Source organism: Pollicipes pollicipes, unplaced genomic scaffold, assembly GCF_011947565.3.
Source record: "Pollicipes pollicipes isolate AB1234 unplaced genomic scaffold, Ppol_2.1 Scaffold_1600;HRSCAF=1878_pilon_pilon_pilon, whole genome shotgun sequence".
NCBI lineage: Eukaryota > Metazoa > Arthropoda > Thecostraca > Pollicipedomorpha > Pollicipedidae > Pollicipes > Pollicipes pollicipes.
Window position 1 is genome coordinate 956,289 of NW_023595962.1, and position 27,785 is coordinate 984,073.

Below are 27,785 nucleotides of genomic sequence, written 5' to 3' on the forward strand. Positions count from 1 at the left end.
ATGGCGCCGGCCGTCTTCAGGCCACTTACCAGCCGCTTCGTCGAGCGGTGCGCCCCCAGTGTGAGTGGTACGAAAATAGAGGTGTGGTCACAAGCCTCGCGACGACCGAGCTCTCCAGGGACGACATCACGGACCCGAGCTCTCCAGGGACGACATCACGGACCCGAGTTCTCCAGGGACGTCATCACGGATTAAGTGACGACCGGGCTCTCCAGGAACGTCATCACGGATCCAAGCTCTCCAGGGGCGTTATCACGGATGAAGTGACAACCGAGCTCTTCAGGGGCGTGATCACGGACCTAACGACGACCGAGCCCTCCAGGGACGTCATCACGGACTTAGTGACGACCGAGCTCTCCAGGGACGTCATCACGGACTAAGTGACAACCGAGCTCTTCAGGGACGTCTTACGGATCTAGTGACGACCGAGCTTTCCAGGACGCCATCAAGGACCCGAGCTCTCCAGGGACGTCATCACGGACTAAGTGACAACCGAGCTCTTCAGGGACGTCATCACGGACTTAGTGACAGCCGAGCTCTCCAGGGACGTGATGACGGACCAGGCGACGACTGAGCTCTCCAGGGACGTCATCACGGACCCGAGCCCTCCAGGGAAGTCACCACGGACCCAGTGACGACTGAGCTCTTCAGGGACGTCATCACGGACCCGAGCCCTTCAGAGACGTGATCACGGACCTAGTAACGACCGAGCTCTCCAGGGACGCGACCAGTCTACCGATTGTGGAATGATTCGTGGATTGGGTAACGCTGGATCAGAACGCTGCGGAAGTGTGTGGATGGTATGTGCCGCTATGCCGATATATCATACACTGCCTTCTGCTGCATGGGGTCACAGTGTGATGCAATTGATGCGGATCGCTATTGCCGCGGTCTTCAACCTCGGATTGGGCCGTGATATCTTATCTTTATGACCAAATACGGATCAGACGGTGGTGTTCGGTGGTTTTCGATTTGGGAAATTCAGCCGTGAAGAGCTACAGCTGGCGAATAAGGGTACCCCTCAACCCACACCAAATTTTAATGTACTCCTCGGTACTTCCTGAAAAACGACACGGAAAATCCGTTTGCTGTTGACCGTGTGGGAGGTTTCCACCCACCTCGCCCTCGGCGGAGGGCATCCTTCTCAACGGGGAAACGATTCATTGCAAGATGACCTCTGGAAACGTTCACCCGCTGCATCATCATGACCAGCTCCCAAACAGACGACTTCAGGCTCTGGGGTGGAGCGCTGCATGTGGGCAACGAGGAGCAGCGTTGAGCAAGGGAGAAGGCCTTGACTTTGGGACGCCCAGAGTCAACGGAAAGACTAGAATTATGAGTACATAAACTAGACTCATAGACTCTGATCACGTGCATTGCCCAGCGGCAGTAGTATACGGCATGCACATCATGCAGTACACATGTCTATTAATAGTATATTTCTGCCCCCGAAGCTCAATCGGTTGAGGGTCTGCCCCAAGCTCCTCGTAGCGGTGAGGGTTCCGGCCGTTCCAGGCGCTCACTGGCTGCCCCTGAGTGAGCTCGCCTGTGGCAGGTGACAGCGGCTACGTCCAAAGAAGCTGGCCAGAAAAGAGGTTAGAGTCGCTTTGCATCTGCAGTTATTCAAAGGATCCGCTGTCATTGGACGACACAATCAACTGGCCTGTTCAAAACTTGGGTTACCAGTGCACGACAATGTTTAAATATTGGGTCCAGACCTCACCACACGTGAAAAAGGCAGATGCCAAGCTACTGCTTGATGAAATCAGCCATGAAACTTGCGTGCAGCTATCGCCAACAACGAGGTAAATAGTGACAAGAAGTCGTAACCGTTGCTTACAGTGCCACACGTTGCGTGTCTTGGCACTCATCTAAGCGACGTTTCTCACGGTTCAGGCGCCCTGCTCTCCGACCATTCCTGAGAACCGATTTGTATCATCACATGTGCTTCTGTTGGGACGTGGCTCCTCTGGGGGCAGGAAACCACCTCGCCTGTATGCGTCTGGCAGTGATCGTCGGTCGTGAGACAGACGAGACCGCGCCCTCCCCTCCCCGGTCCGATGTCACAGTGACCAGCAGCGAGCCGCCGCCAATTTCTAACTCCGTCATGCACTCGCTGCAGGGCGCCAAATCGGGTCAGACACGTGACCGAGAATTGCGCGCCAATGCGATGTGCTGGCCGTGGCGACACGCTAGTGGAGGGAGCCGTGGCGACCCGGGCCGACCCTGGTGTCACTTGCCGCCGCTGGAGACGGGGCGGGGCGGGTGACAGCCGTGTGACGCCGGGTGAGACCACCCGTGGGATGAACGTCACCTGAGGATCACTGTGCCCGGCAGAACGCCGGTAGATTCGGGGGGGGGGGGGGGGGCGGGAGGCAGCAGAGGTGGGGATGTGCGAGGATATGGGACCTATCGATATGGGACCGAGGATAGGATGTGGTGAAAGGGAGGCGAGGGAACAAATATTTTGGGAAATTTTGAAACGAGGTAGTTTGGTAGGGAATGGAAGCAAAGGAATCAAAATGCAGGCAAAATTAAGTTATTGTTTCCTCAAGAACTTCATTTGCATGATTATGCTTCCGGAATATTTGCGACGTTGATTCATGACATAAGTGTATTATGTCTATTCTTGCAACGGGTTACAACAACGCTTTAAATGGTAAACAACGGCGCAACGAACGCAAAGAACGGGCGTAACGCACATGAAGAACGGGTACAGCGAACGCAAAGAACGGGTGTAACGCACATAAGAAGCGGGCGCAAGCGTAAAGAACGAAGAGGTGTCGAATCTCAAGGCCATGTCGACGATTGTGACTATCGATGGATGTCGATGTCGATGAATGGTACAGATGTATACAAAAAACATAAATGTCCGCTATCGATCCTGACGCGACACCAGCTGGCGAAGTCGACGATCTCGTGACTGCCTTACCGAGCTGGTCCTCCGATCTCTGACCTGCGAGCCCCGTTAAATTCTCAGATGTGGGTACCGCAGCCAAGAATGCAGACGCGGATTTTACCTACTCCAGTCGGACTCATGGGCGCGTAGTGGTTCACGCTCTATTGTGTTCTCGTCGCCGTCAGCGCCTTGTGCGGCGCGTGACCGCTGGCTGGTTGGTCGCTGCCCGAACATCGGCTGCGGCCGCGAGCGTGGGAAAGGCAGAATGCTGAACGAGGGTGCCTGAGCGGTTTTTGCGCGAGTTTTTGGACCGCGGCAGTCATGCTGCGAACACATATATGCGACCACAAATGTGTTTGACAAGCGTACTCGTAATGGCAGGGGCAACATTGCAGCATGAAGGGCCGATGGTTCCTCCGTTTCCACTGGTGGGGCCTCCGTGACCCCTGTTGGTTCCTCCGTGACCCATGTTGGTTCTCCGTCCGTGACCCTTGTTGGAGGCCCTCGTGACCCCTGTGGGGACTTCCGTGACCCTTGTTGGCGCCTCCGTGAACCCCCTGCTGGGGCCTCGGTGACCCATGTTGGGGACCTTCGTGACCCCTGTTTGAGGTCTCCGCGACCCTGTTATGGCTTCCGTGGCTCCTGTTGGGGCCTTCCGTGACCCCTGTGGGGCTCCTGTGACCCCTGCTTCCCCTGCTCCCTGGCTGACGCAATTTTCGGCTGCAAGAGTATTTGAAGCATTGTGGTACAGGTCTTGGGTTTATTTTTGGCATACTATTTTTAGGTACATCTCGCTTAGGTGATCCTCGGCAGGGGTACAGAAACTAGGGTCACAGGGGGCTAAGCCTCCCCCCTCCCCAACTTTCTGAGGATTCGGCATTGCTCATATGGACGTTGACTGGAAGACAACAGCCGAAAAGGGCCTTCTCCCATTTCTCCCTGGGCTGGGAAGGGCTTCCTTCCCCCCCATCTTATGTAAGTCTTTGCATTAATTATTAGCGGTGATATGCAGCCCAGTGCTAAAGAACGGACTCCCTGTGTTGACCAGTGCTTTCGCGCATTACATTTGTACCCAGGCCTGACGCACGACCTCTAAAATGACCTCCAAATGACCTCCGAACGACCTTCGGACCTGAGCGACCACCTATGGATGGGCAGGGGCACCGGTCACGAGCGACATGCACCGAGAAAAAACCACGGGGAAAGGGGTGAGTTCATCGCACGAGCCGAGTACGCCACGTGACGCCTACGTGGGAAGCTGGCGGGGAGGCTGTCAGGCGGGAGGCGGGGAGCAGGCGGGCCGGGAGGCGGGGGGCGCCTGTCATCGTGGGCGCGGGTGCGGTGTGGCCGTCAGAAATAGCCGACACGGCCGGAATGTCAGCACGCGACAGGTGACCGCCCCATGACAGCCCGCGGCGACCGCGCGCGCCTCGGCACGGCGCACCCAGCGAGTGCAGTCGGGGAGGACGGGAGACGGTATCTTTCCTTTTCGTTACAAGCAAGGTTAGGGACCAGTCGAGCAGTGCACTGCCATGACGCTGTGATCAATGCAACTTTATGAAAGGCGTTTCTCGATGTACGTCCGAAGTATATATCGTATTTGATTGCGATGATGGCTTGCTTATTTTGCATACAGTGAGATCAACAGCGCTTGATGTGTCTACTGGCGCTACGTGATGAGTACCAGATGTTTTAAGCACGAAGACAGACGCTTTGACTATTGGTTCACGTGTCTGGTTCCGCTGATCCATGGTGCTGACGGAAATGTTCACTTGCCACCATGCCTTGGCTCAAAAAGCATTAAATCCCGAACAGTTTGGTCAAGCTATTCATTTGCGGCCAGGGGGAAACGCGTCGGCAGTCAAATGTCAGCAGCCGAATATTCCACAAGGAAAATTTGACCCCATGACCCCGGTGCTCTTGTCTTCTGACCGAGCCAACGCACAATAGTTCATCCACTACGCGTTCGACGGAGCCCTCTGCACGATGTTTCTCAGCGCTATGGTTTGAACGCTGCGCAAGTAACGCTAGAACAGGGCTTTAATCAGTGTTCTGTCGTTGGTATTCTCATAGGCCCTGCGCTGAAGGAAAACCCTGCCGAAAGTATTGCAGCGTCATGATGTACTTCTGTGCACAAGCGTGATGTGATGTACACCAGTGCGTAATGGTACGGTTTTCAAAGTGCCTGCTTGTTTCAAACGTGACACGCTCGCTGTTGAGATTGGATAAAATCGTTACAGTGTCTCTTGTTAATCCTCATTTTTCCCCAGCGTATTCGGACGAAAATCCTTCACATTTCTCAGTGCGTTCGGACAAATATCTTCACATTTTCAGTGCATTTGGACGTAAATCTTCACATTTCTCAGTGCAATCGGACAAAAATCTTCACATTTCTCAGTGCATTTGGAAGAAAATCTTCACGTTTCTCAGTGCATTCGGACGAAAATCTTCACATTCCTCAGTAACCAATCTAGATCAATTCAACCAATTCGGACCAATCCAGGATTGAAACCGACCTGAGCGCAAATATATAGCTCTGTGACAGCACGCACCTACGCAGCGAGTCCTGGATTTTATTGCCGTGAAAGTCCCGCTGCATCCCTTGTTATCAGACTCCTTTTCTGAGCCGTTGCCCAGTGTAATGTCAGCATGCAATACCACAGCCTTTCACAGACTTATCTCTTTTCCGACAAGAGAAAATCCGCAGGAAACATGACGCGCGCGTTATTTACAGTACGTACTGCATTACAACATGTAGTCTTCAGAATGTGAAAAATACTTCATGTCAATGTGTGACCAGACTTTGCCCACTTGCCTCCTCCTTTAGAGCCCCGCAACACGCCCGCATGCCTCGAATTCTTACGAACGTTCCTCCCGACCGCATGACGCCGACCCTGCAACTGACCGGTTTGCTACCGCAGCCCAACGAACCAACTGCAGCTCTTTTGTCGACAAGCGGACACGCTGGAGATCTTCACGGCCCGAACAGGCATTCTCCGAAGTTTTTTCGGAGACGCCTGCGGACACGCTGAAAATCTTCACGGCCCGAACAGGCATTCTCCTGAAGTTTTTTCGAGACGCCTGCGGACACGCTGGAATCTTCACGGCCCGAACAGGCATTCTCCTGAAGTTTTTTCGAAGACGCCTGCGGACACGCTGGAAATCTTCACGGCCCGAACAGGCATTCTCCTGAAGTTTTTTTCGAGACGCCTGCGGACACGCTGAAAATCTTCACGCCCGAACAGGCATTCTCCTGAAGTTTTTTCGAAGACGCCTGCGGACACGCTGGAAATCTTCACGGCCCGAACAGGCATTCTCCTGAAGTTTTTTGGAGACGCCTGCGGACACGCTGAAATCTTCACCGCCCGAACAGGCATTCTCCTGAAGTTTTTTGGAGACGCCTGCGGACACGCTGGAAATCTTCACGGCCCGAACAGGCATTCTCCTGAAGTTTTTTCGAAGACGCCTGCGGACACGCTGGAATCTTCACGGCCCGAACAGGCATTCCCCTGACGTTATTTCAGAGACGCCTGGTGCTCTGGCATCAGCGGTCGAACGCCATTTCCTGAGGACGGTAACGTCGCTCCTCAGCTAAGACGACGCGTCACAAGCGTGAAAAACAGCGTGCAAATACGATGTTTTATCGAATGATGTCAGTGGTGCTGTTGGAGCGTCTGCTTTGTCTGAAGAAGCGTTGAATGGTGGCCGCCTAGGTGGCGTTAGAAGCGCCCCGTCTGAGTTTCAGGAGTAATTTACACGTTGACAGATGACCAATTTACGCTTTCAGGACGAATAGGAATTCCGATGCCAGGTCAGCGCGGCAAGTTATGGGGTCATCAATGAGGCTCACCGATGCGATTTTTGACTCTACGTGGTTTTTTTTGCAGCTTCCTTCTTTTTTGATGCTTTAAGTGTGTTTAATGGACTGGGTGACCGCCTCCGTTCGAAGTCATGCACAATACATGAGGTCACACCCGGAGACCTGACGGCTGTTACCTGACCTTCAACCTCTAACCTGACCCTCCAAACAGACATCATGTGCTCATGATATAATTAACACAGCCAAAATGCTTTGTTACGCCCATCTGCGATATGCAGGTTGACATAACGGAAACCTTGGCGAACGGCATTACCCTTTAATGACCTTGGTGAATGACGTTCATACGTCACGTGAACGGAGCGCACAAATCGTTCCCGAGTAGGCTGTCTCCATTTGATCTGATATCGCTTTTGACAGCATAAAAGTATGATTTCGAAATGCAAAAATATTGCTCGCTTGTTTGTGCCGGTTACAAGACCACGTGACAAATTTGGGCGTGCCAGCGTCACTGTTGCCGTCATAGTGCGCGTGATTCAGTGTCACTGTCAGTGTCAGTGGTCATGGCGGAGCTGGCGACAGGAACCGACCTTGGACGGGTCTCTGGAGTCCATGGCGTTCGTGATGGGCCCGGTGCTTATGCCCCCCCCCCCCCGCCTCCCCTCCTTTCCCCGGTGGGATAGGAATGCTGATGCAATCCCTTCCGGATGTTTACGCATCCCCGAGCCGTTCGGTGCATCATGATGAACTCATCATCGCGTCAGATGAATCACCAGTCTTCTGACACCTGGAAAACACTTCTCCATTTCCTCCCATTTAAACATCACATATATTATTATATTATGTTGCATATATCATATCGTTATACTATATCATGTTATTATGTCACATTCCACCGGGATGTGATATAGTCCCGCGATGTCTGGGGAGGAAAGAAAAAATGAAGATAATTCCTTCACAGCGTACTTTTGGTACCGTATGCACCATACGATCACGACAGGTGGTGGCACTGATGGTACGGAATGATCGAGGTGACTAACGGCAACCGGTGCCAACAGGCTTTCGCAGTTCATCGTGAGTCCAGGGGTGTGTATGGGCCAAGTCACGGAACGCTTTGTGAAATCAGCCACAAGAGCTGTCATCTCACCACAAAAGGACAGACATGTGCCCTGCTGGCGAAAATGGTCAGTTAAGGTCAGGATGGCGTACGTGGACACTAAATTATTGCCAACAATCGTGCAAGTAAGGCCGTCTACACCAACCGATACGGTCGCGGTACTTAACGTTGTGAGTGTAACACTCGGCCGAGGTCGAGTTTATAAAAAGGCGTAACATGGACTAAATGACACCACATTACAACTGGAATGCAAACTGCGCACTCTGTTTATCGCAGCCTACTCTTGTCTTCGTGGACAAACAAACAAGTGAAAACGGTCAAAACACGACCTGACATATTGGGTCCATCCTGTCGAGCAACTGCGAGAAATCCTATCAGAAAAACATGAAATTAACTGTGGAAAAACATTTGAACAGCTGCAAATCACGTGCGGGAGCACCGTTCGTTTTTGTTTATTTTTTGTTTTGCTCCCAGGCGCGTCAGGCGTGACGCCGTCTGGTCAGTAGTAACCCGTCACTGCGGTAGGCGGCGCCACCGTCGCCGCCAGCGGGCCACGCGCGTCTGACGGCTGCTTCAAATTCCGACCGAGAGCGTCGAATTCGTCGCGAACACATCGCTCCTCGCCGCATTAGCATGCGCCAAGCTCACGCCAAAGACGCTGCCGGCCATTTGAGCCGGGCCGGCCCCCTCCCTCCCCTCCTCTTGTTGGCAGAGGGCTCGCTCGCCCCGCGGGGGCTGTCAAGGTCACCGCTGACAGGCGCTCAGCAGATTGGGCTAATTATATCGCCTCAGGCCGGTTGCCACTGGGTCGCGGCGGCTTAGCCCCGAGGCGATGGCCGATGACCGGGGGCGGCCGGTACCAGGCGTCGATGTTTCGATCTTGTTGGGCCGTTTCGGGGATACCGACGCCGGTTTGTTTTGCTGGTCAGATGCGGCCATTTATTATTGTGGTTTTGACCATATCAGTTGCTGGGCCGTTGGGTTTCCCGGCGAGATATTTGCGTGGCTTCAATGACCGTATATGAGGTCTTGGCAATGTCTGATATTCACATGCTGAATGGTCCTTGCATCTTCTTTCCCATCCCAGTACATGCCTGGTGTCCGGGCTACGAAATTATGAAAGCAGCGAATGCGGAAGTCATTACCCGTCTTCCGAAGCAATGGCATCAATGATAAACCAATCAATCGGCACCTGATGGCCACACAGCAGAGCTCGGGCCTGGCCTGTGCCAAGCGAGCGCGGCGGCTTACCACTGAAATAATCCACCGGCAGACCAGACTAGCGAGGCAGACGAAACAAAAACAAAAACACAAATCTCCGACCCCGACTGGAGCAGCACTCGTGACGTCACTTCGCAACTGCAGAGGCGTCGTCAGAGTGCAGGATTTGGTGGTGCGGGGGGGGGGAAGAGCAGAGACCCGCACCCGCGAAAAATGTGTGGCGAGCTTGAGCAAACGACGAGAGAAGGGGGGGGCAGGGGTGCGGTTTCGCAAGGTGGGAGGTAGGCTGAGAAATGCAAAAAACGACGACCTTTTTACCAAAATAGTCCAATAATCGAGTTTCATCTTATATTTGGCTCACTTTATTCTCGACTGTGGGGATTCCCCCCAACCAACCACATTACAAACTTCGTCACTGAGAGAGGATATTGAAAGCAAATGAAAGAAACCACGCGCTGTTTCCTTCCCTCCTCCAGTTTTGCAGCTGTGCGGCCCGCCGCTGCTGGCTAGTGAATACTGCCAAACAGATCTAACCTCCCGGGAAAACAATGTCAACGGCGTCACTTGCCGTGTGCTACACCTGCCAGGTGCTGTCGCGCGCTGGGAATGTTTCCCGTGCAGTGCCGGTTATGCGTCGTTGGCTGTGTTGTACTGACCGGGCTCGCCGCGCCGGCGAAGAACTGGAGCACCAGCTGGCAGCCCGCTGCGAGAATGCGGGGAAAATTCCTCCAAATTCTTTAAATTCCATCTCCCTCCGCCCGGCGATCACGGCTGGCGTGGCGGGCAAGGCAACGCACCCGGTCTCGGGATGTTCGAGATGAGATTTGCTGATGCTGTTGTTGCCTCGGGAGGTTTGTGTTAAGATGCGTTGTGCTTTCGTTGGGTTGGGGAGGTTTGAGTTGATTGTGTTGTGCTGTTGTTGCCTTCGGGAGGTTTGAGTTGAGATGGTTGTGCTGTTTGTTGCCTCGGGAGGTTTGTGTTAAGATGCGTTGTGCTTTTGTTGCCGTGGGGAGGTTTGAGTTTGAATGTACTGTGCTGGTTTGTTGCCTCGGGAGGTTTGAGTTGAGATGGTGTGCGCTGTTGTTGACTCGGGAGGTTTGGTGTTAAGATGCGTTGTGCTTTTGTTTGCCGTGGGAGGTTTGAGTTGATGTGCTGTGCTGTTGTTGCCTTGGAAGGTTCGAGTTTGAGATGTGTCGTGCTGTTGTTTGCCTCGGAGGCTTGTGTTAAGATGCGTTTGTGCTTTTGTTGGCCCGGGGAGGTTTGAGTTGATGTGTTATGCTGTTATTTGCCCCGGGAGGCTCAAGTCGAGACGTCTTGTGCTGCTGTTGCCATTCCGGGGCCCCTCGTACGATTGGTAATGTGGCGACGTAATTGATGAGGTGGTCGACGTGATTGATAATGATTGCATATAAACAAACAAGGGTCGAGCTAATGATTGCATCACATGAGATAAAGGTGGCTGCTTGCGTGATCTTCGGAATAATAGGCATATGAAGATAACCAAGATTCATATTCTGGCAGTTATGATGGTGGTGATTGTGAATTTTAATAAGTTCCAGCAGCTAAGGTCACCTTGCACCTCTACCGGTTATCAATAACGATGGCAGAGACGTTGCCCCTGGTGGCGCCAGCAGCGCTGATGGAAGGCGTGGCATTGTTTCAGTGCCGTGAGAAGAATTACCATAGATTATCCTCCGTTCTCGCAGTGATCGGCCGGTGCTTGCTCTGCCTTGTGCCAGGGATTGATCTGTCCGGCGTTGGTTAGGAGCGAGCTTTGGCTTTGCTCGGACGAGCTCTGGCTTTTTTCTTGTTGGGCTTTGCGCGGGGGAAAGGCATCGGCCGGCGCGCCCCCCCGGTCACTCCGAGCACCAAAACAACTCCGATAAATATCAACGGAAGCATCACCAACTGGCAGGTCGATCCACTTCGAAACCAGGTCCATCCGCCACCATTTTTAAATCACTCCGTCATTCGCGCCGTGTTTTAAATGGCTCGTGAAATAGCACCGATGTGACAGACGACGATAAAAGCGGCGAGGGCCGGCGGAAATATGTCATGCGGCATGGAGCTCGAAGCGTCGGCAATAGCAAGACCTGCTGCGATGGAAATAGGTGCGACAGACAATATGCTAGACTACGGCTTCAATTGCCAGCAGAGCAAAGTTCGCCATCTGCGCAAGACCTGTCTGCGGATAGCATTCCGTAGTGTGATTCATGGGTTATTGTGGGCTGCATGACGACACGCTTGCATGCCTCCAGTTCTAAAAATACGCGACTTGTCGCTGTTGCGTGCGCAAAATACAGACGTAAGTACGGTCACTTTTACCACTGCAGTCATGCAGATGAATGATGAGATGCGGTGAATGAGCTGGGTGAGCGCCCCTCTCACACCAGCCGAGCGCTCCGTAGGTGGTGAGCTGAGTGGGCACCACTCCACCACAGGGTCCGGTGAGCGGTGAGTGAGCGCCGGCTGCCGCAGGGTCCGGTGAGTAGCGAGCTGAGTGAGCGCCGTTCTGCCGCAGGGTCCAGAGCTGGTGCGCCGCTCCCGACTGCCACAGACTGCCACCGAGCCGGGTCGGCCGTTCCGGGCGTTGGACGACGCCTGCCGTACACTGTACGATACCTTCAGGCGCGGCGCCAAGCTCTCCAGTGAGTGACAACGACGGCTACCTGGGTGACCTCGTGACCACCGGTGACCTTTGACCGCGGCGCCGGGACCCTGGGCTACGTCACGTGACCTCTGATCGTGACCGTGGCACGTGAACTTGTGACCGGGGCTCGTGACCTGGAACTGGGGATCGTGACCTGTGACCGGGGCTCGTGACCTGTAACTGGGGGATCGTGACCTGTGACCGGGGCTCGTGACCTGTAACTGGGGATCGTGAACCTGTGACCGGGGCTCGTGACCTGTGAACCGGGGCTCGTAACGTGTGACCGGGGATCGTGACCTGAGAACCGGGGATAGTGAGGTGTAAAGGGGTCATGACCTGTGGCTGGGTCGCAGCTGGATGAAAAATGACGTCAATGGGGGTTTCGAGTTAAGCTCTAGTAAATTAATTGAGCGCAACTGGACTTGTGAAAACATAGCATTCCATGCGTACGGGGTCCAGCATTCCCCGAATGTCCCGGGCGTGATGCGGTGGAATGCTGACATGTAGATACGTAAGGTACGAATGATTCGTGGATTGCATGTAATGGAATTTTAGCATGATGTTTCACTCTCAGGCTGTCGAGTCTGTGTCGTGCAGCCAGGGAGCGAGGCTCCCGTCGGTTTTGCAAAGGTTGGAGATTGCTTTTGAGCTTGTACGGCAACGTCACGAAGTTACAAGGCGTCTCTGGAACACGAAACGTGAGAGGCATTTGTAAGTGTTTTGTGCACTAGGTGTGACTTTCGTGGTGCCTGAAGCGTTCCAAATATTTAAATGTTCGACACGAGACGGTCTGGGGAGCGTTGGCGCGAACTTCAAATATACTAGACGCAGGAAGAAGGAAATATTATGTAGGACTCATTGCCTGCTTGTGACCGCTACCAATCGTTCTGAAGTTCCTCTGGACAAAATCAACCACGACATCAGTAGCACCCATCCTCCTGCCATCAGCCTGATCGACCTCTCGTCCCGTCCTCTTGTCTTCTTGCACTGTCCTCTTGAGCGCCCTAAATCGGTACCGTGGAGGGTGGCGCTAGCCGGAGGAGCGCCAGCGACCGGCCGGCGGTGAACGCGGATGGCATTCGAGACCATGACAGCGAGAAGACGGCACTGGCATTCTCGCGATTCACGCCTACCGCTAGTCCAAGCCTGGCGCGTGAAAAGCCGTAGGGGGACACCTGCGTGCTCTGTGGCGGCGTGTGTGACCTGTCGTACACTGTGCAAAGAAGGACGCGTGGCTTTTCCTTGCGTGGTGTCAGACCCCGCCACACACACATTCCAGCCCCGCAGTTGGAATTTGGCCTAATCGCGCGTAATATAACCGGCATTTGCGCAGCGCTCCGGCGGGTCCATAGTTGACGGACATTTGACGGACCTGCCTCGCGTGACGGTCGATGGGATCGCGGAGTGCTTTCCTGTTGGGTTTGTCTGACCGATGTCTGCGCCTCGCTGCAGACAACGGCCCCTGTCTGGGCTGGGCGCGAGGCAGACAAGCCGTACCAGTGGATCCACTACAACGAGTCGCTTCTGCGCGCGCCAAGAACTTCGCCGCAGGCCCTGGTCGCCTCGGGTGAGTGAGACAAGGTTAGATCACCAACATCGGGTCAACTCAGGCACGGCCAGGGTCACTGAGGTTGGATCAAGGTCGGATCAAGTGCGGATCAAGGTTGGGCAAAGGTCGGGTCGAGGTGGGGGTCATGGTTGGGCAAGGGTGGGTCAAGGGGTCAACGGTGGGTCCGGGGCGGGTCAAATGAGTCCAGGTCAGCGGTAAGCGGTCAGCGAAGCGGGTAAGTTGAAGAAGTCGGGTCAGAGGGGGCTGGTCAAATGAGGTCACACGGGATAAAGTGAGATCGGGTTAAGTGAGCCCACATTGAATCAAGTGAGATCGGGTCAAATGAGGTCACATCTAGTTAGTCAGTTCGGGTCAAGTGAGGGCACATCGGAGGAAGTGAGATCTGGTCAAGTGAGGGTCGCATGGATGAAGTGAGATCGGGTCAAGTCAGGTCACATCGGATTAAGCGAGATCGGGTCAAGTGAGGTCACGTTACGTGAGTTTGGCTCAAAGACATCATGACCGTTCCCTTCACGGACCGTTCCCCTTCAGGGCATACGCGTGCTTAGGTTGCCAACTGCTTTAGCAGTCCCATGCTATGCACAGTGCGCATAGCATGAGGAGAAGAGCAGGTCAGATCAAAAGAGATTCACATAGGATGCGATAAAAATTGAGATGACGTAGCCAATCTCCGTACATGCATATGGACCATGGTCTGAAACCGAGCCAGATTATCTGCGATGCTTCCAGCAAGAGGGATGCCATAAGATATACTTTTATGACGTCACTTTATAACGTCAGCCGCTGGCCCTGGCTGGGGAATCCAATACCGTAGGTCTGAGATCAGGTGACGACACCCATGTATGTCGTCACTCCTAACTGCCCCCGCAGGCCTGAGTCCAGGTCAGGACACCAGCGTGGGCGTCTACATGCAGAACTGCCCGGAGTGGGTGCTGACGGAGCAGGGCTGCTACTGCTTCAGCATGGTGGTGGTGCCGCTGTATGACGCTCTGGGGGAGGCTACCTGCGCCTACGTCATCGATCAGGTCAGGGCAGCCCTAGCATGGGTCGTTGGTTAAGTCGACGCCGCATTGTGTCATTGCTAATGTCAGCGGCGGAGCATGAGTGACGGTGCGTATATGACGTCATATGTGATGACGCATCCAAGTCAAGGGACTTAGAGCCCCTCTGTTTTGCGGGCCGCGCATCCATTAACCATGCCACGCCCACTTCCCCGCCCGAAATCAACACCGACGACGTCCGTACAGTTTTGGCCCGCGGCCGGCCGCTGGGGCTGCCAACTGGGCTGCCAGATCTGGAGTTGTTATTACGGGACGGCGGATGCCACGCAAAGATGTCCGAGCCGGATGTTTACCCACGGCAGCGTCGCAGATCGTGAATTGTCGCTCATCAAACTGATCTCACGAGAGAAAGGCTCGGGGGGAGGGGAGGGGGCAGGGTGGGGGCAGGGGGGGGGGGGGGGCGAGCAGCAGCGGGACATCAATGGGACGAGAGCTGATTGAAACTCTTCAGAAAGCAGACAGGGAGCGGTCGCGGCCCAGCTGCGGCGCCGGCTTCAAAACATGATCGGAATGCGGAAAGGCGCGAGGTACGCACGTGCGTCCTCATGGGAGCATGCCGCTCTCAGGTATATTGCGTCATTTCCCGCGCTGCAAGCCAACTCCTGTCTTCCTCCCTTTATCTCCTCATTGGCGAGTTACTCGGAGCACTGGGTTGACAGTAGCTGCACATAACGCGATCGCGTCCACTGCGGGGAACGTGGCGTTACACCTTGCTTTGCTGCAGCGCCGGACCAGCTTCGCTTTCCGTCGACACTTGCCAATTTACTTGCATTTTACCCCGTCTGATTTGCGCAACCCAGCCTAGTTACGGTTATCCCCGTTCGGTACATTCTCAGCCTGTGTATTTTTTTCGGTGCCGAAGTCGAGCGTTGAGTGGTGGCGTGGTATTTCCCGTGTTTGTTATATGCATGGACGAGAGCGTTTCTCGAGATCACACGATCTTTCAGTCTTATCGTGATCCGCTTTGTCGCTACACGACGAAGTCCGTGCTACAAACCCGGTGGTATCTTGCGTGCAGGAAACCGCAGCTGCCCTGGTTTTCATCTCAATGCTAAAAATGTCGCCCATGGGGCAAGTCTGAAGGATATGACTTGGTCATGCGGACGCACGGCTCACACATCGGTCAACATGGACGGGAATGCGGTGGTGAATGCAGATTATTGAGTTCTTCACCCCCAACACCCGGCATCTGGCGTGTCACGATTCTAAGAGTATTCAGGTCAACAATGTCGTGCATCAAGTGTCCATCAAGTTTCCGTCAGGTTCCCTTTCCCGCAGCATTCGGTCTGACATTGCTCTTGGTCGCATGGAGCCACTCCACCGAAATCCTCCAGACCAATCTGACGTTGCTGCTGGTTGATAGCGACTTCTGTCTGACCTACTGAGAATAGTCTGGGACATCATATTTATTGTGATCTCCGAGGTCTGGACTCAGACGGTAGTCGACGACGACTCCGCTCTGACTTTACCCTGACTTTCAACGCAGGCTTTTGTGATAATGGTGGCGAATGGCTGTACTGACTTTACCCTGGCTTTCAACGCAGGCTCTTCTGACAATGGTGGTGACTGGCTCCGCTCTGTCTTTACTCTGACATTCAACGCAGGTCATAAGCGTTCCAAAATCCATCCAGTAGGGTGCAGGATGTAAATATAAATTCATGCTACCAGAATCCTGGCTCTTCGGCGGTCCCCGTACGTTTTTCGTTGGCGCCAGTCCGTTACCCTTTGACCCCGTCCTACACATTTCACCTACTCAGCCCATTTATCAAACCTGAAGCGTATAGAAGCTGGTTTGATAGCCCCCCGGCTCAATCCTGATTGGCCGACTTTGATCAAGGGGAGGGGTCACACGCGGTGAGCCTAAAGCCGGGGTGCATGTCATGACAAATATCGCCATCCTGCCACCCAGGTGGCCGAATATTGGAACACTGCAGGTCATTTTGATACTGGTAATGGATGACTCTGCTCTGGCTACTTGAGGACATCTTTACAGGCGAATCTGACAGTGATAGTAATGGATGCTGACTTCGTCTTGACTCCCTCCTGCATTGCTCGAAGGCTGTTCTTTTACGACAACGGTGAACTGCCACCTCACCCTGTCTCTTCTCTGGTTCCCCGCATGCCATCCTGACGGTTGTGTTAGATGATGACTGCTTTGCACTCGTTTCTGCCCATCTGCCGGGCAGCGGTGGTGATGGTGACTCCCCTCTAATTCCTCCTTGACTACCCTGCAGGCCAGCCCCACTGTGCCGGTGGGTTTTTACTCCCCTCTGTTTCTCATCTGACTCCCCTGCAGGCCAGTCTGACGGTAGTGGTGACTCTTCTATGACTCCCCTCTGACTCTGCCGTGGGCCAACCTGAAGGTAGTGGTGACATTGACTCCCCTCTGACTGCCCTCTAACTCCATTGCAGACCAGCCCCACTGTGTCGGTGAACTATTGACTCCCCTCTGACTGCCTCTAACTCCATTGCAGACCAGCCCCACTGTGTCGTGAACTATTGACTCCCCTCTGACTGCCCTCTAACTCCATTGCAGACCAGCCCCACTGTGTCGGTGAACTATTGACTCCCCTCTGACTGCCCTCTAACTCCATTGCAGACCAGCCCCACTGTGTCGGTGAACTATTGACTCCCCTCTGACTGCCCTCTAACTCCATTGCAGACCAGCCCCACTGTGTGTCGGTGAACTATTGACTCCCCTCTGACTGCCCTCTAACTCCATTGCAGACCAGCCCCACTGTGTCGGTGAATTGTTTGTCCCCCTGCAGGTAGCCTGACGAAGGTGGCGATCGACTCCTTTCTGACTACCCCCTGACTTCTATGTGGGCCAACCTGATGGTGGTGGTGACCTCCCTCTGACTCCTCTGCGGGTCAACCTGACGGTGGTGGTAACTCCCCTCTGACTTCCCTCTGACTCCACCGTAGGCCAGCCTGACTGTGCTGTTGACTCTTCTCTGACTCCCATCTGACTCCCCTCTGACTCCCTTGCAAGCCAACCTGATGGTGGTGGCGACTTTTCTCTGACTCGTCTCTGACTCCTCTGTCGGACAACCTGACGGTGGTGGCGACTCCCCTTTGACTCACCTCTGACTCCCCCATAGGCCAGCCTGATCGTGGCAGTGACTCCCATCTGACTCCCCTCTGACTCCCCCGTAGGCCAACCTGACGGTGGTGGTGGTGGACAAGACGACACCCGTCTCACACCACGCTTTTGAACCGTCGACCGCGACGGCTGGCGCACGTGGTCTGCACGCACCAGCCCTCGGCCGAGATTCTGCAGCGCTCCGCTGACCTTGCCGTCCGCGTGTCCCGCTTCACCGACCTGGAGAGTGCCGGCGCCAAGGCGCAGCTGGCGGAGAGGGGTGAGGCGGGTTCGGCGAGGTGGTGGGGAGAGGGTGAGGCGGCCTCGCGGCGGGAATGGTGGGGAGAGAGGGGGAAATCGGCGGCTCGTGGTGGCGGACAGGTTGCTGAGGATGAAGGCGATGGTGAGGGTTGGGAGGTTTTGCGAGCGTTGGGGGTCAAGCTAGTTCAGGTTTGTGTCGGTGTCGGGGTCATAGTGAGGTCAGGGTTATGTCTAGGTCATATTAGGCCAGGTTAGGACCAGATCAGAGTTAGATCAGGGCAAGGATGAGGTCAGGGCTAGGTCAGCTACATATGGCTAGAGTATTGTATATCGTTCTGAAAGGTCCTGGTTTGGCACGGGACTTTCAGCTGTTTTTGCAGTGATGCTTTTTAGTTGGGTTTTGTCCCATTGGTATCTGTTTATTGTTAGTTGGCGCGCGTGTACGCAAACGTGTGTGGTGTGTGCGCACGTATATGCCTGCCCGGGAGGGAGTGCTGAATCGAGGTAGGTCGTCCCTGGAAAACAGAGAGTGCCATTCGTATTTGTATGGATGGCCTGTCTACCGTCTGCTTTAGATCCTTCGAACTCTGGCACGTTTTCCTTTGTTAGTATATGTTACCATCTCATCATTATTTCCCGAAGTGGCACTCCATTAACAGGGCATAAGAGCGGATGATGGTCCCCGGATAAGTGCCAACGTCGCGCCGCGGGCGGGGGCCAACACAAACACAAACAGCGCGACCGACTCGCACTACAAACACTGCATTCACTCGACCAGGCAGTATCGAGTCCAGGTTTTCTCAGTGTTGCTTGGAGAAGCAGACCCTCCCTTCCCCTTCTGTGCGCGGCGCTTCCAGCGATGTTATTATTTTAGCCACGTGTGTCCTCACACCCGTCCCGATTCACAATGTCCTGACCCTATCTCTTCCTCAAGCCCTCTTCCATCAGCTCGTCTCCTTCATACACTATACCCCTCACGAGGGGATAGGGTTGGTTGAGGGCATGGGAGTCGGTCGCTTGCCGCGGCAAACGACCTAAACCTCATGAGATCCCTATCTGTACCCCATCGCAGGTCTTCTCCCACAACGCCTCCCTCACAGCACTTCTCGCTCCCGCCAACAGCTCTCGCGTGCCACCCCTAGCACCGTTCAGTCCCGACAGCTTCCCCAGCCTCTTGATCCCCGACTCAGCGCTCAGGCCCTCGACCTTGACTCCGGTCCTCGCCGGCAGCCGCCGCGGCCCGAGGACCTGGCCACCATCTGCTACACGGCCGGCACCACCGGCTCCCCCAAGGGCGTGATGCTGCCGCACGCCAGCCTGGTGGCGGCCTGTGCACGCGCTGGTGCTGCAGGCTGGACTCTCATGCGCCAGCCAGCGGCGATACGCTCGTCTCGTTCCTACCGCTGGCGCACATGCTGGAGCGCGTCTGCGAGGTTGGTTGGCGTTGTCTTGGTGAGATGTGGGAGGGGGGGGGAGGGAGGGAGGACAGCGGTCTCGACGACGTATCGGGGTTTTGCCAGTGCGCGCACCGCCGCGAAGGCGAAAACATGGGCCCAAATCGGAGCCAGATCTCGAATTTCCGGAGTTTGCGATGACGCGACACCAATTTTGTCTGACGGAGGAGAACACGTCGACCGTGCCGGCAAAAGTGGGCATCGGCTGTGCAGCCGGGCACGGGCGCTCGGTCGCGGGTCCTCGTTCTGTTGCTGCTCTTGGAGCGTTCCTTAAGGACCGGTGCCAGGTCAGGGCAAACGGAGAATGCAAAGACAAACCCACTGATGGCTCTTAGTGTACTCGCTGCGAAGCGCCGCGATTGCACAACCACGTGCGGCCGACTACAGCGATTGCAACAATCGACCGGGAAGCGGCCGAAGTCGCCTTAGTTAGATTTGATCTCCAACATCGTAGTCTAAAGCATGAACCGAGTGAGATGAGCCAAGTTCACGATGACCGCCAACAACCTTGCATTCCTTACGGCACGTTGGCCGCCGTTGCCGAAAAGGCGAATCAATCTATGTTTTTGTCGACTTTTTGTCAAACATTAGTCCATGTTTGTCTAACGAGGTCGTCAGGTCAGGCCAACTCCATAGACAGTCGATTTGCAAGCAGTGTCATTGCTGAAGTTGCTCACGAATATTAACATGTAAAGGAGTGAACGTCTTTGTCAGATAAACTTTTGAGAGGCGGACATTCCATTGTTTTGATGTCAGCTACGTCAGTTGTAACCGCATCATGCGCTTCAGCTTTTGGATGCATTCACAGCGCACCAAGAGTGTTCAGTTCTACGTGACGTCGCGTAGAGTCTGTGCCGGTCGTCTTCGCAAAGCGACGCGTTTTTTTATTGAAATCCCCGCAACTATCGTGACAATAATTGCACATGCATGGGCTTTAAGATCTTCGTTTGCGGCTACCAAGCGTGCTTTTAACAATGGAAACTGCAAATCTTACTATTTGTAACGTATACAACACGTTTTCGTTACTCGTGGTCGGTCCTGGGCACCTGGCTTGACTCGTTGATACTGTTGCGCCATGTCTACCTCACTGCAATCAAGTCACGGAAAAAGGTGCCGTGCGTCCAGCAAAGATTCTACGTGACGTCACGTAGATTCTTTGTCGTCCGAGTCGCTACGAACACCAAAAGACGCAAAATGCATTGAGTATGACGTCATGAATGACGCCGGCGGGACAGATTCTTTGTCGTCTGGGTCGCTGTCAGCACGACCTTGGTGTTGCCTTTAAAATGATGACAGCTGCGTTTGCCATCGACTTGCTTGTCCCAAGCCTCAAAATTAGTCTTGCTTTTCTCCGCGCCGCAAAATTAATCTTGCTTGTCAAACGCCGCAGAATGAGTCTCACTGTTCACCATTAATGACTGATGCGAACCCCAAAAGTACCTGGCGTCTACATGCCATCAGGCAATGACCGCGGTCTCATATGTCACGTAGTCCAGTACACAACCCGACTCAGCAATGCGGCCTGGTTTTTGGCCGTCGCCCCGGTCACTGCCCGCAACTTTGTTCATACACCTTGACGTCAATCAGTAATCACGACCGACAACTGCAGTAGTCATGCATTCAACACCCAGTAACCATGGCATTACAAATCACAATCATTGACTGAAACGTTCAAAAGCGGCTTTGAGGTAGCTTATCAACCATGACCTTGTAAGCTGTTCTTGACCTTTGCCGTCATTCTGACCTTAGTCAGTCGCCGGTATTGCAGCAACAGAGAGCCACGCTCTGCGCATCCGTCATAGTTTACGATCATGTGCATATCCAAAACCATAACCATAACCAAAACTATGACCATACACAAACCATAATCGTACCATGACCCTGACAATAACCAAAAACCATAAACGTAACCAAAACCATAACCATACACAAGATCATAACCCTTCCGTGACCTAAACGTAAAACCACGACACGCGCGTTAACCCGCTTGCCTTCCACATCACATCCGTCCCCTCCGTCCATGACCTCGACCTCCATCACTGATCTTGACCTGGGCTGCAGGCGGTGATGTACGCGCAGGGCGGCGCGGTGGGCTTCTTCCGCGGCGACCTGCGCGGCCTGGCGGCTGACCTGCGCCAGCTGCGTCCCACCGTCGTGCCCATGGTGCCGCGGCTGCTGAACCGGCTGCGCGACCGAGCCTGGGCCGAGGTCAGCACGAGCCCGCTGCGGCGCCGTCTGCTGCGCTGGGCGCTCGCCGCCAAGCACGCCGAGGTCAAGAGGTCAGTGGCGCGGCGCGGGTCGGGGTCAGGGGTGAAGCAGACGCCGGGATGGGGGTCAAAGGCCAGGAATGGGGTTGGATGTGAGTGTTTGAACGCAGGCCGAGGTCACGAAGCGAATGGCATGATGCTGGCCCGGGTGAAAGGCGAATGGTCAGATACGAGGCAGAGTCAGGAAGGTGAAGTCATCAAATGTATGCAGTACAAGTTTGCTGTGGCCTTTCATGATCCGTGCCCACGATAGCGTGACTGCGTTCCCCAAGACTCATGACCCGTGACCCGTGACCCGTGACCATGACCCGTGACCCATGGCCCATGACCCATGACTCATGACCCGTGACCGCAAGGTCGAGTATATACGCGTTTGTGATTTGCGGTCGCGACCCCAGGTGACCTGGCGGCCCTCGAAGACTGCGGTTTCCTTTGCATCCGTGTATCTGGAGATGAGCCTAGTGTCTGCAGGAAATTCTATCAACTGCTGTCGCGCGCAGTTCTGTGTGCTTAGTGCCTTCGTGCACACCGGCAGATAGGTAACATGATACAATAACATCCCACGGCTGACCATGACCTAACGACCCATGGGTATCCGGGCACTCTTTGTGACCTTACGACCCATGGGTACCGGGCACTCTCTGTGACTTCACCACCCACGGGTACCCAGGCATTCCTTGTGACCTGCTCCGACCCACCACAACCTGTACGCCGCCCTCCGACCACACTGAGACAACTCGTGATCTGTACGCTTTCTTAGGCCCTGCGATGATCCGCCATGACCTTTGACCCGGGAATGGCCTTTACAGCTATTTTAGGCTCTCTGGAGCCCGCTTTGACCCAACATGACACGCGCAGTCCTTTATGTACCCGATAGGACCCACAGTGACCGGCGCACTCGTGCTCCGCCACCATGACCTCTGGTGACCTGTTGTGACCTTTTGTAGCCTGCCCTGACCTGTCGTTGCCTGTCGGGACATGCCATAGCCTGTGGCGAGCTGCCGCGGCCGTTTGTGACCTGCCGTGGCCTGTCCTGACATTTCATGACCTATCCATGACTGTCACATGTCCTTTCGTGACCTTCTGTGGCATTTCCAGACCAGTCGTGACTTATTGTGACCTATTATGACCGCGTACGCCGCCGCAGGTCAGTGGTGCGGCATGACTCGGTGTGGGGACCGGTTTGTGTTCCGGCGCACGCGGGCCTCGCTGGGCGGCAGGGTGAGGCTGGTGGTGGTGGGATCTGCGCCTACCGCCTCCGCCGTGCTCACCTTCGCACGCTGCGCCCTCGGCTGCACGGTCAGTCACATGTCTTTTTTTCGTTTCTTTCATGTTGGCTTCGGCTGCACTGTCAATCACGTGTATGTTTTTTTTTCGTTTTTTTCATGTCAGCCACGTGTCTTTTGTCGTTTATGCATGTAAGGCCCCGGTTGCACTGTCAGTCACGTGTGTTTTTTTCTCGTTTTTTTCATGTTAGGCTTTGGCTGCACCGCCAGTCACGTGCCTTTTGTCGTTTTTTCATGTAAGGCCCCGGTTGCACTGTCAGTCACGTGTATTTTGTCGTTTTTCATGTTAGGCTTCGGCTGCACTGCCAGTCGCGTGTCTTTTGTCGTTTTTTCATATAAGCTCCCGGTTGCACTGTCAGTCATGTGTCTTTCGTCGTTTCTCATGTTAGGCTTCGTCTACACAGTCGGTCACGTGTATTTTTCGGTTTTTTCATGTCAGGCTTTGGCTGCGCTGTCAGTAACGAGTTTATGGTTCTTGTATTTTAAGCCTCTACGTTTTGAAGCGATAAAGTTTTGTGTGAGGTGGCGCTCGGCGCACATTACCGGGTTCAACGTTATTTAGCGGTGGAGGCTGCATGGATACTGCGAACACCGGGAGACCACAATGCTAGATTAAGATCACACCCGTGTCTCTTGGACGCATTCTTCGGTGGTGAGTCTGAGACCTGGATCCTGGTTCATAAAATGTATGCCTCCTAAAAGACATATCTGTAAGACTCAGCGTTTAAGACTTTCACAGGACTTAAGCACCGTAACCAGCACAACATTTCCGGGGCCCAGTCCTAGTCAATAGCGCCCGACAGGAGCGCTCCTTCCGGCAGTACGCAAAGCAACATCCACCGTGTCTTTCCGACACTCGAATTACCCTCTCGCGCAACACCCGCTACTGCTGACGGCCGTGGGGCCCGACCCCTCCTGCCGGCAGGTGCTGGAGGGGTACGGACAGACCGAGTGCGCGGCCGCCTGCACGCTGACGCTGCCGGGAGAGGCGCGGCCCGAGCACGTGGGGCCGCCACTGCCCTGCTGTGATGTCAAGCTGGTGGATGTGCCGGAGCTGGGCTACTTCGCCGTATCCGGCCAGGGCGAAGTCTGCGTGCGCGGCAGCAACGTCTTCAGGGTGAGGCGGAGAGCTTCAAGGTGGGGGGAGGGGGGAGGGGGGGGGGGGGGGGGGGTTGCGGACGATGGTTACAGTGTCGGAAAGACGACGTCTTCAGGGTGAGGAGGGCCGCTGGCGATGACTAAAGTGTCGAAGGACGATGTCTTCCGCATGGGACAGAGAGCTTCATGGCGAGGAAGGGCCCTGGCGATGACTTGAGTGTTGAAAAGACGGTGTCTTCAGGGTGAGGAGGGACGCGGGCGAGTGGCTGTCGAAGAAGCAACATCTTCAGAGTGACAGGCGGCATAGGGAGCGAGATGAGCATGGTCCTTCAACGTGATCTTCGCCACGGGGTGGACGTGGATGTACAGGGAGTCAGCACTAGCACAGGGGATGGGGATGCACAAACAATATCTTCAAGGCAGTCTCGAACACGATCTCCGGCCTTCAAGGTGGGAATGGTGCACTAGAGGTATGAGGTACATCTTCAGGGTTACTCAGGAAGACGAGGAGGAGGCGGTTGTTCATGATGAGCAGTATCACGTGATGCGTAAGAAGAACTTCGTGTTTCTGGGGTTTGTATGGGAGGTACAAGAGCGTTTCAGCACAAACGTAGGTACTGTGGATAATGCACGAGAACCAGCCGGAAAGTCAGGATGAGGAACGGAACCGAACCGCTCCACCGTCTCTTCCACCCCGCTGACTTCATCCGGGACATGTCACTGAGCTGGAACCTCGGCCGTGCCGTCACAGGGCTACCATCGTGACCCGGAGCGCACGCGGGAGGCGCTGGACGAGCAGGGCTGGCTTCACACCGGCGACGTGGGACAGTGGACGCCAGCCGGCACCCTCAGCATCATCGACCGCAGGAAACCCATCTTCAAACTGGCGCAGGTCGGCGGCTCGCTTCTGGTCAACCCCGCGGCGTCGGGCGACTGCGGGCGGTGGACCAATGTGCCAATGTGCCACGCGTTCATCGTTGGCTTGCTTACTGCGTTCGTATTTTCGGCCAATGCGTGGAGAGAGGTTGTGACTGGATGACCTCTTTACCCATGCGTATTAGCGATGAGACCGGTAGTTGGCGCCAGTCGACATGATGTAGCACAGCGCGTCGTTAAGTAATGCTACTGATGTACTTTCAACTGGGTATAGGGTCTGCATGACCCGTGGGTTTAGGATTCATAGACGTAGAGTTCATGGGTGAGTGATTCATGGACATAGGCCTGTTGGGCGGGATGCTTGATTCTACCCAAATTTGGGAAGAATTTAATATTACCGGATCATGCAGGCGGTCATTATTATTTCCCACTACCCCTCCCCCTTCATGTCTCTCAGGGCGAGTACGTCGCGCCGGAGAAAGTGGAGGCCGTCTACCTGGGCTCCCGCTTCGTCGCGCAGCTCTTCGTGCACGGAGACAGCCTCAAGTCTTACGTGGTGGCGGTGGTGGTGCCGGCCGTGGTCGCGCTGAAGGCCTGGGCCGCCTCCGCCGGCATCCCGGGCACGCTGTCGGTGCTGTGCCAGTCGCAGGCGGTGCGGGAGATGGTGCTAGAGGACATGGCGCGCCTGGCCGAAAAAGCTGCGCTCAAGGGCTATGAGCAGGTGAGGCGGGTGGCGAGGGGACAGGGGGGCGGGTAGCAGGGGAGATGGGGGACAGATGGGCGGTGACAGGGGAGGTGGGGGATGGAGGCGCGGGTGACAGGGGAGATGGGGCATGGAGATGCGGGTGACAGGGGAGATGGGGGATGGAGTTGCGGGTGACAGAGGAGATGGGGGATGGAGTTGCGGGTGACAGGGGAGACGGGGCATAGAGGTGCGGGTGACAGGGGAGATGGGATGGAGGTGTGGGTGAGGAAGCGAGGGGGCAGGTGGTATGGCATTAGCAAGGAGAAGTGAGAGAAAGGGAAGCAATTGAGACGTCGAAGAAAGGGCGTGCGAAATGAGCTGAGATATGTATGGGACGTGAAGCAAATATGAAGAGGTGATCAAAAAGAGAAAGGGGTGAAATGGGATGAAAGGATGAAACAGATGCGCGGGATTTTAGTGAACATATATATGGCAGAAAGAATGTAAGGGTCAATAGAAAGCAGGACGGGAAACGGAAAAAGCCAACCAGACTCGGCAACTCTTATGAAGTCGCATAAGCTGGGGTAAACCCGCCGGATCGGACATCACGGCTAAAAGAAATATTGAAGACATAGATGCAGTTGGATAATGTCATTTACGCATACTCTAGTGCCCTTCCGATTAATTGCACGTTTCGTGACAGATAGACCGGTATTTTGAAATCCGATGTTCGACTACATGCAGGACCTCGCGCGCGTAGTTGAGCTTCTGTGTAGCCATTGAGTGGCCAGATACTGCGCTGCGATGTTGCACTGCGGCCCAGTGGCTACTTGCTTTGTAGCCTGTGAGTGGCCAGGTATTGCGCTGCGATGTTGCAATGCAGTTCAGTGGCTACTTGCTTTGTAGCCAGTGAGTGGCCAGATATTGCGCTGCGATGTTGCAATGCAGCCCAGTGGCTACTTGCCTGACTTACCCTCATGACACTGGGCTCCCAGATCTCTGTCAGGTTTTGATACGCAGGGCTTTGCATTTGGGACTCGCGTGAATGTTTTCCAAGGATGGCAACTGATTGTACATACTACAAAGCGATATTCCAAGTGATCATTTCAACCCGAATTCGAATGTGAACTTGGGACAACCTTGCCGTGATTCCTAAATGCCATGCTGCTGCAGAAGGATCCCTTCAGCCTACGAAACAAACTCACTTCTTGCCTCAAGTCAAAGCGAACGGAATGAAAGCCTTGATACAGCCTGTCTGAAACCTGCGAAATGGCCATTTGGCGCGCGGCTGCGGCTATCCAACTGCAAATGTGCATCTTGTTTTCCGCCAAAACGTGCGGTTGTTTCCCGCGAGACCTCCGTCATTCGTGCAACCGCATTTACCTCCTCCGAGATACACAGACGCACAGGCGTTGCAATCTGAACAGGCTTCCAGCCCCGTAAGTGCCGCTGAGGCTGTGGAGCTAAGCGTTCTCGCGGTTTCCCACGTGCAGCGTGCAAACAGCACTTTTGCGATCCTTTCTGCGTGCGCTGACGCTTGTCCCTAATCGCGCAGGTAAAGGATATTTACCTGCACCCGGACCCGTTCAGCGTGCAAAACAACCTTCTCACCCCTGGTCTCAAGTCAAAGCGACCCGAAATGCGACGATATTTCAAGCCACAGCTGGATGATCTCTACGCAAAACTGGGCTGACGCTCAGTGCTGCCATCTCGTGTGCGTTCGGCGAACATGGGTGGGATGCGTCGCAGCTGTTGATGGCGGTGGCGTCGTTGATACAGATTGTCGGTGGTTGAAAGTGTGTGCGTTTTGGAGTGATGCTAGGCGAGATGGTAGAATCCGTGCATACTCTTTGATGAGATCCCGCTTTGCAACGTGGACTCATCTGCTGGTGTTTCATTGACGCTTGGCATTGAGTTGGCATTCATCAGAATGTTAAGAAAACATGTTCATCGCCCCAGTACTGACTCGCTCATTTCGCGTATCTTCTGAACACGAACTGTTCACATGTGCTGAGTCGTAAAATAAGCGATGATATTCGGTTATTCCCATGTGAAACTTCGCAGAGCTCCCTTTAACTACATATCTCTACGAAAACGGTACTGTGTGGCAACAAAGCGCACGTTAAGGTGCTTCCACCAATGTTTTTGTCCCCAACTGACCGTTCTTTTCAATAAACAAACAGAACTATGACTGAAATGCATTGAAGAAGAAAACGATGATGATGATGATGAAGATGAAGATGATGCAATGAAGTCCGTTCCAGTCGGGTATATGCGTAGCGCCAACGAGTCCAACGGGCGACTTTAAAAAATGCTTCCTAACGAGAGCAACCCTGCGTCCGAATGCCAGCCTTTGCACAACACCACACCCTCAACCCTGTTCTCTACTTGTACTGTATCTGGAACTCGCTTCGAATCTGGATGTGCGACGGGCCTGTGTT

General features: G+C 54.6%; 1 protein-coding gene across 1 annotated transcript; it reads left to right on the forward strand.

The window, feature by feature from the left end:
- On the forward strand, window positions 1-27,499 carry LOC119092297 (long-chain-fatty-acid--CoA ligase 1-like). The gene is given in 15 exon segments (XM_037215269.1): window positions 1-60; window positions 11,576-11,702; window positions 13,157-13,178; window positions 13,180-13,271; window positions 14,145-14,299; window positions 17,492-17,566; window positions 18,909-18,999; window positions 19,002-19,111; window positions 21,194-21,411; window positions 22,547-22,574; window positions 22,576-22,698; window positions 23,611-23,802; window positions 24,535-24,675; window positions 25,117-25,380; window positions 26,900-27,499. Coding segments are annotated over 15 exon segments (1,836 nt in total). The 3' UTR covers window positions 27,038-27,499.
- The last annotated feature ends 286 nt before the right edge of the window (window positions 27,500-27,785 follow it).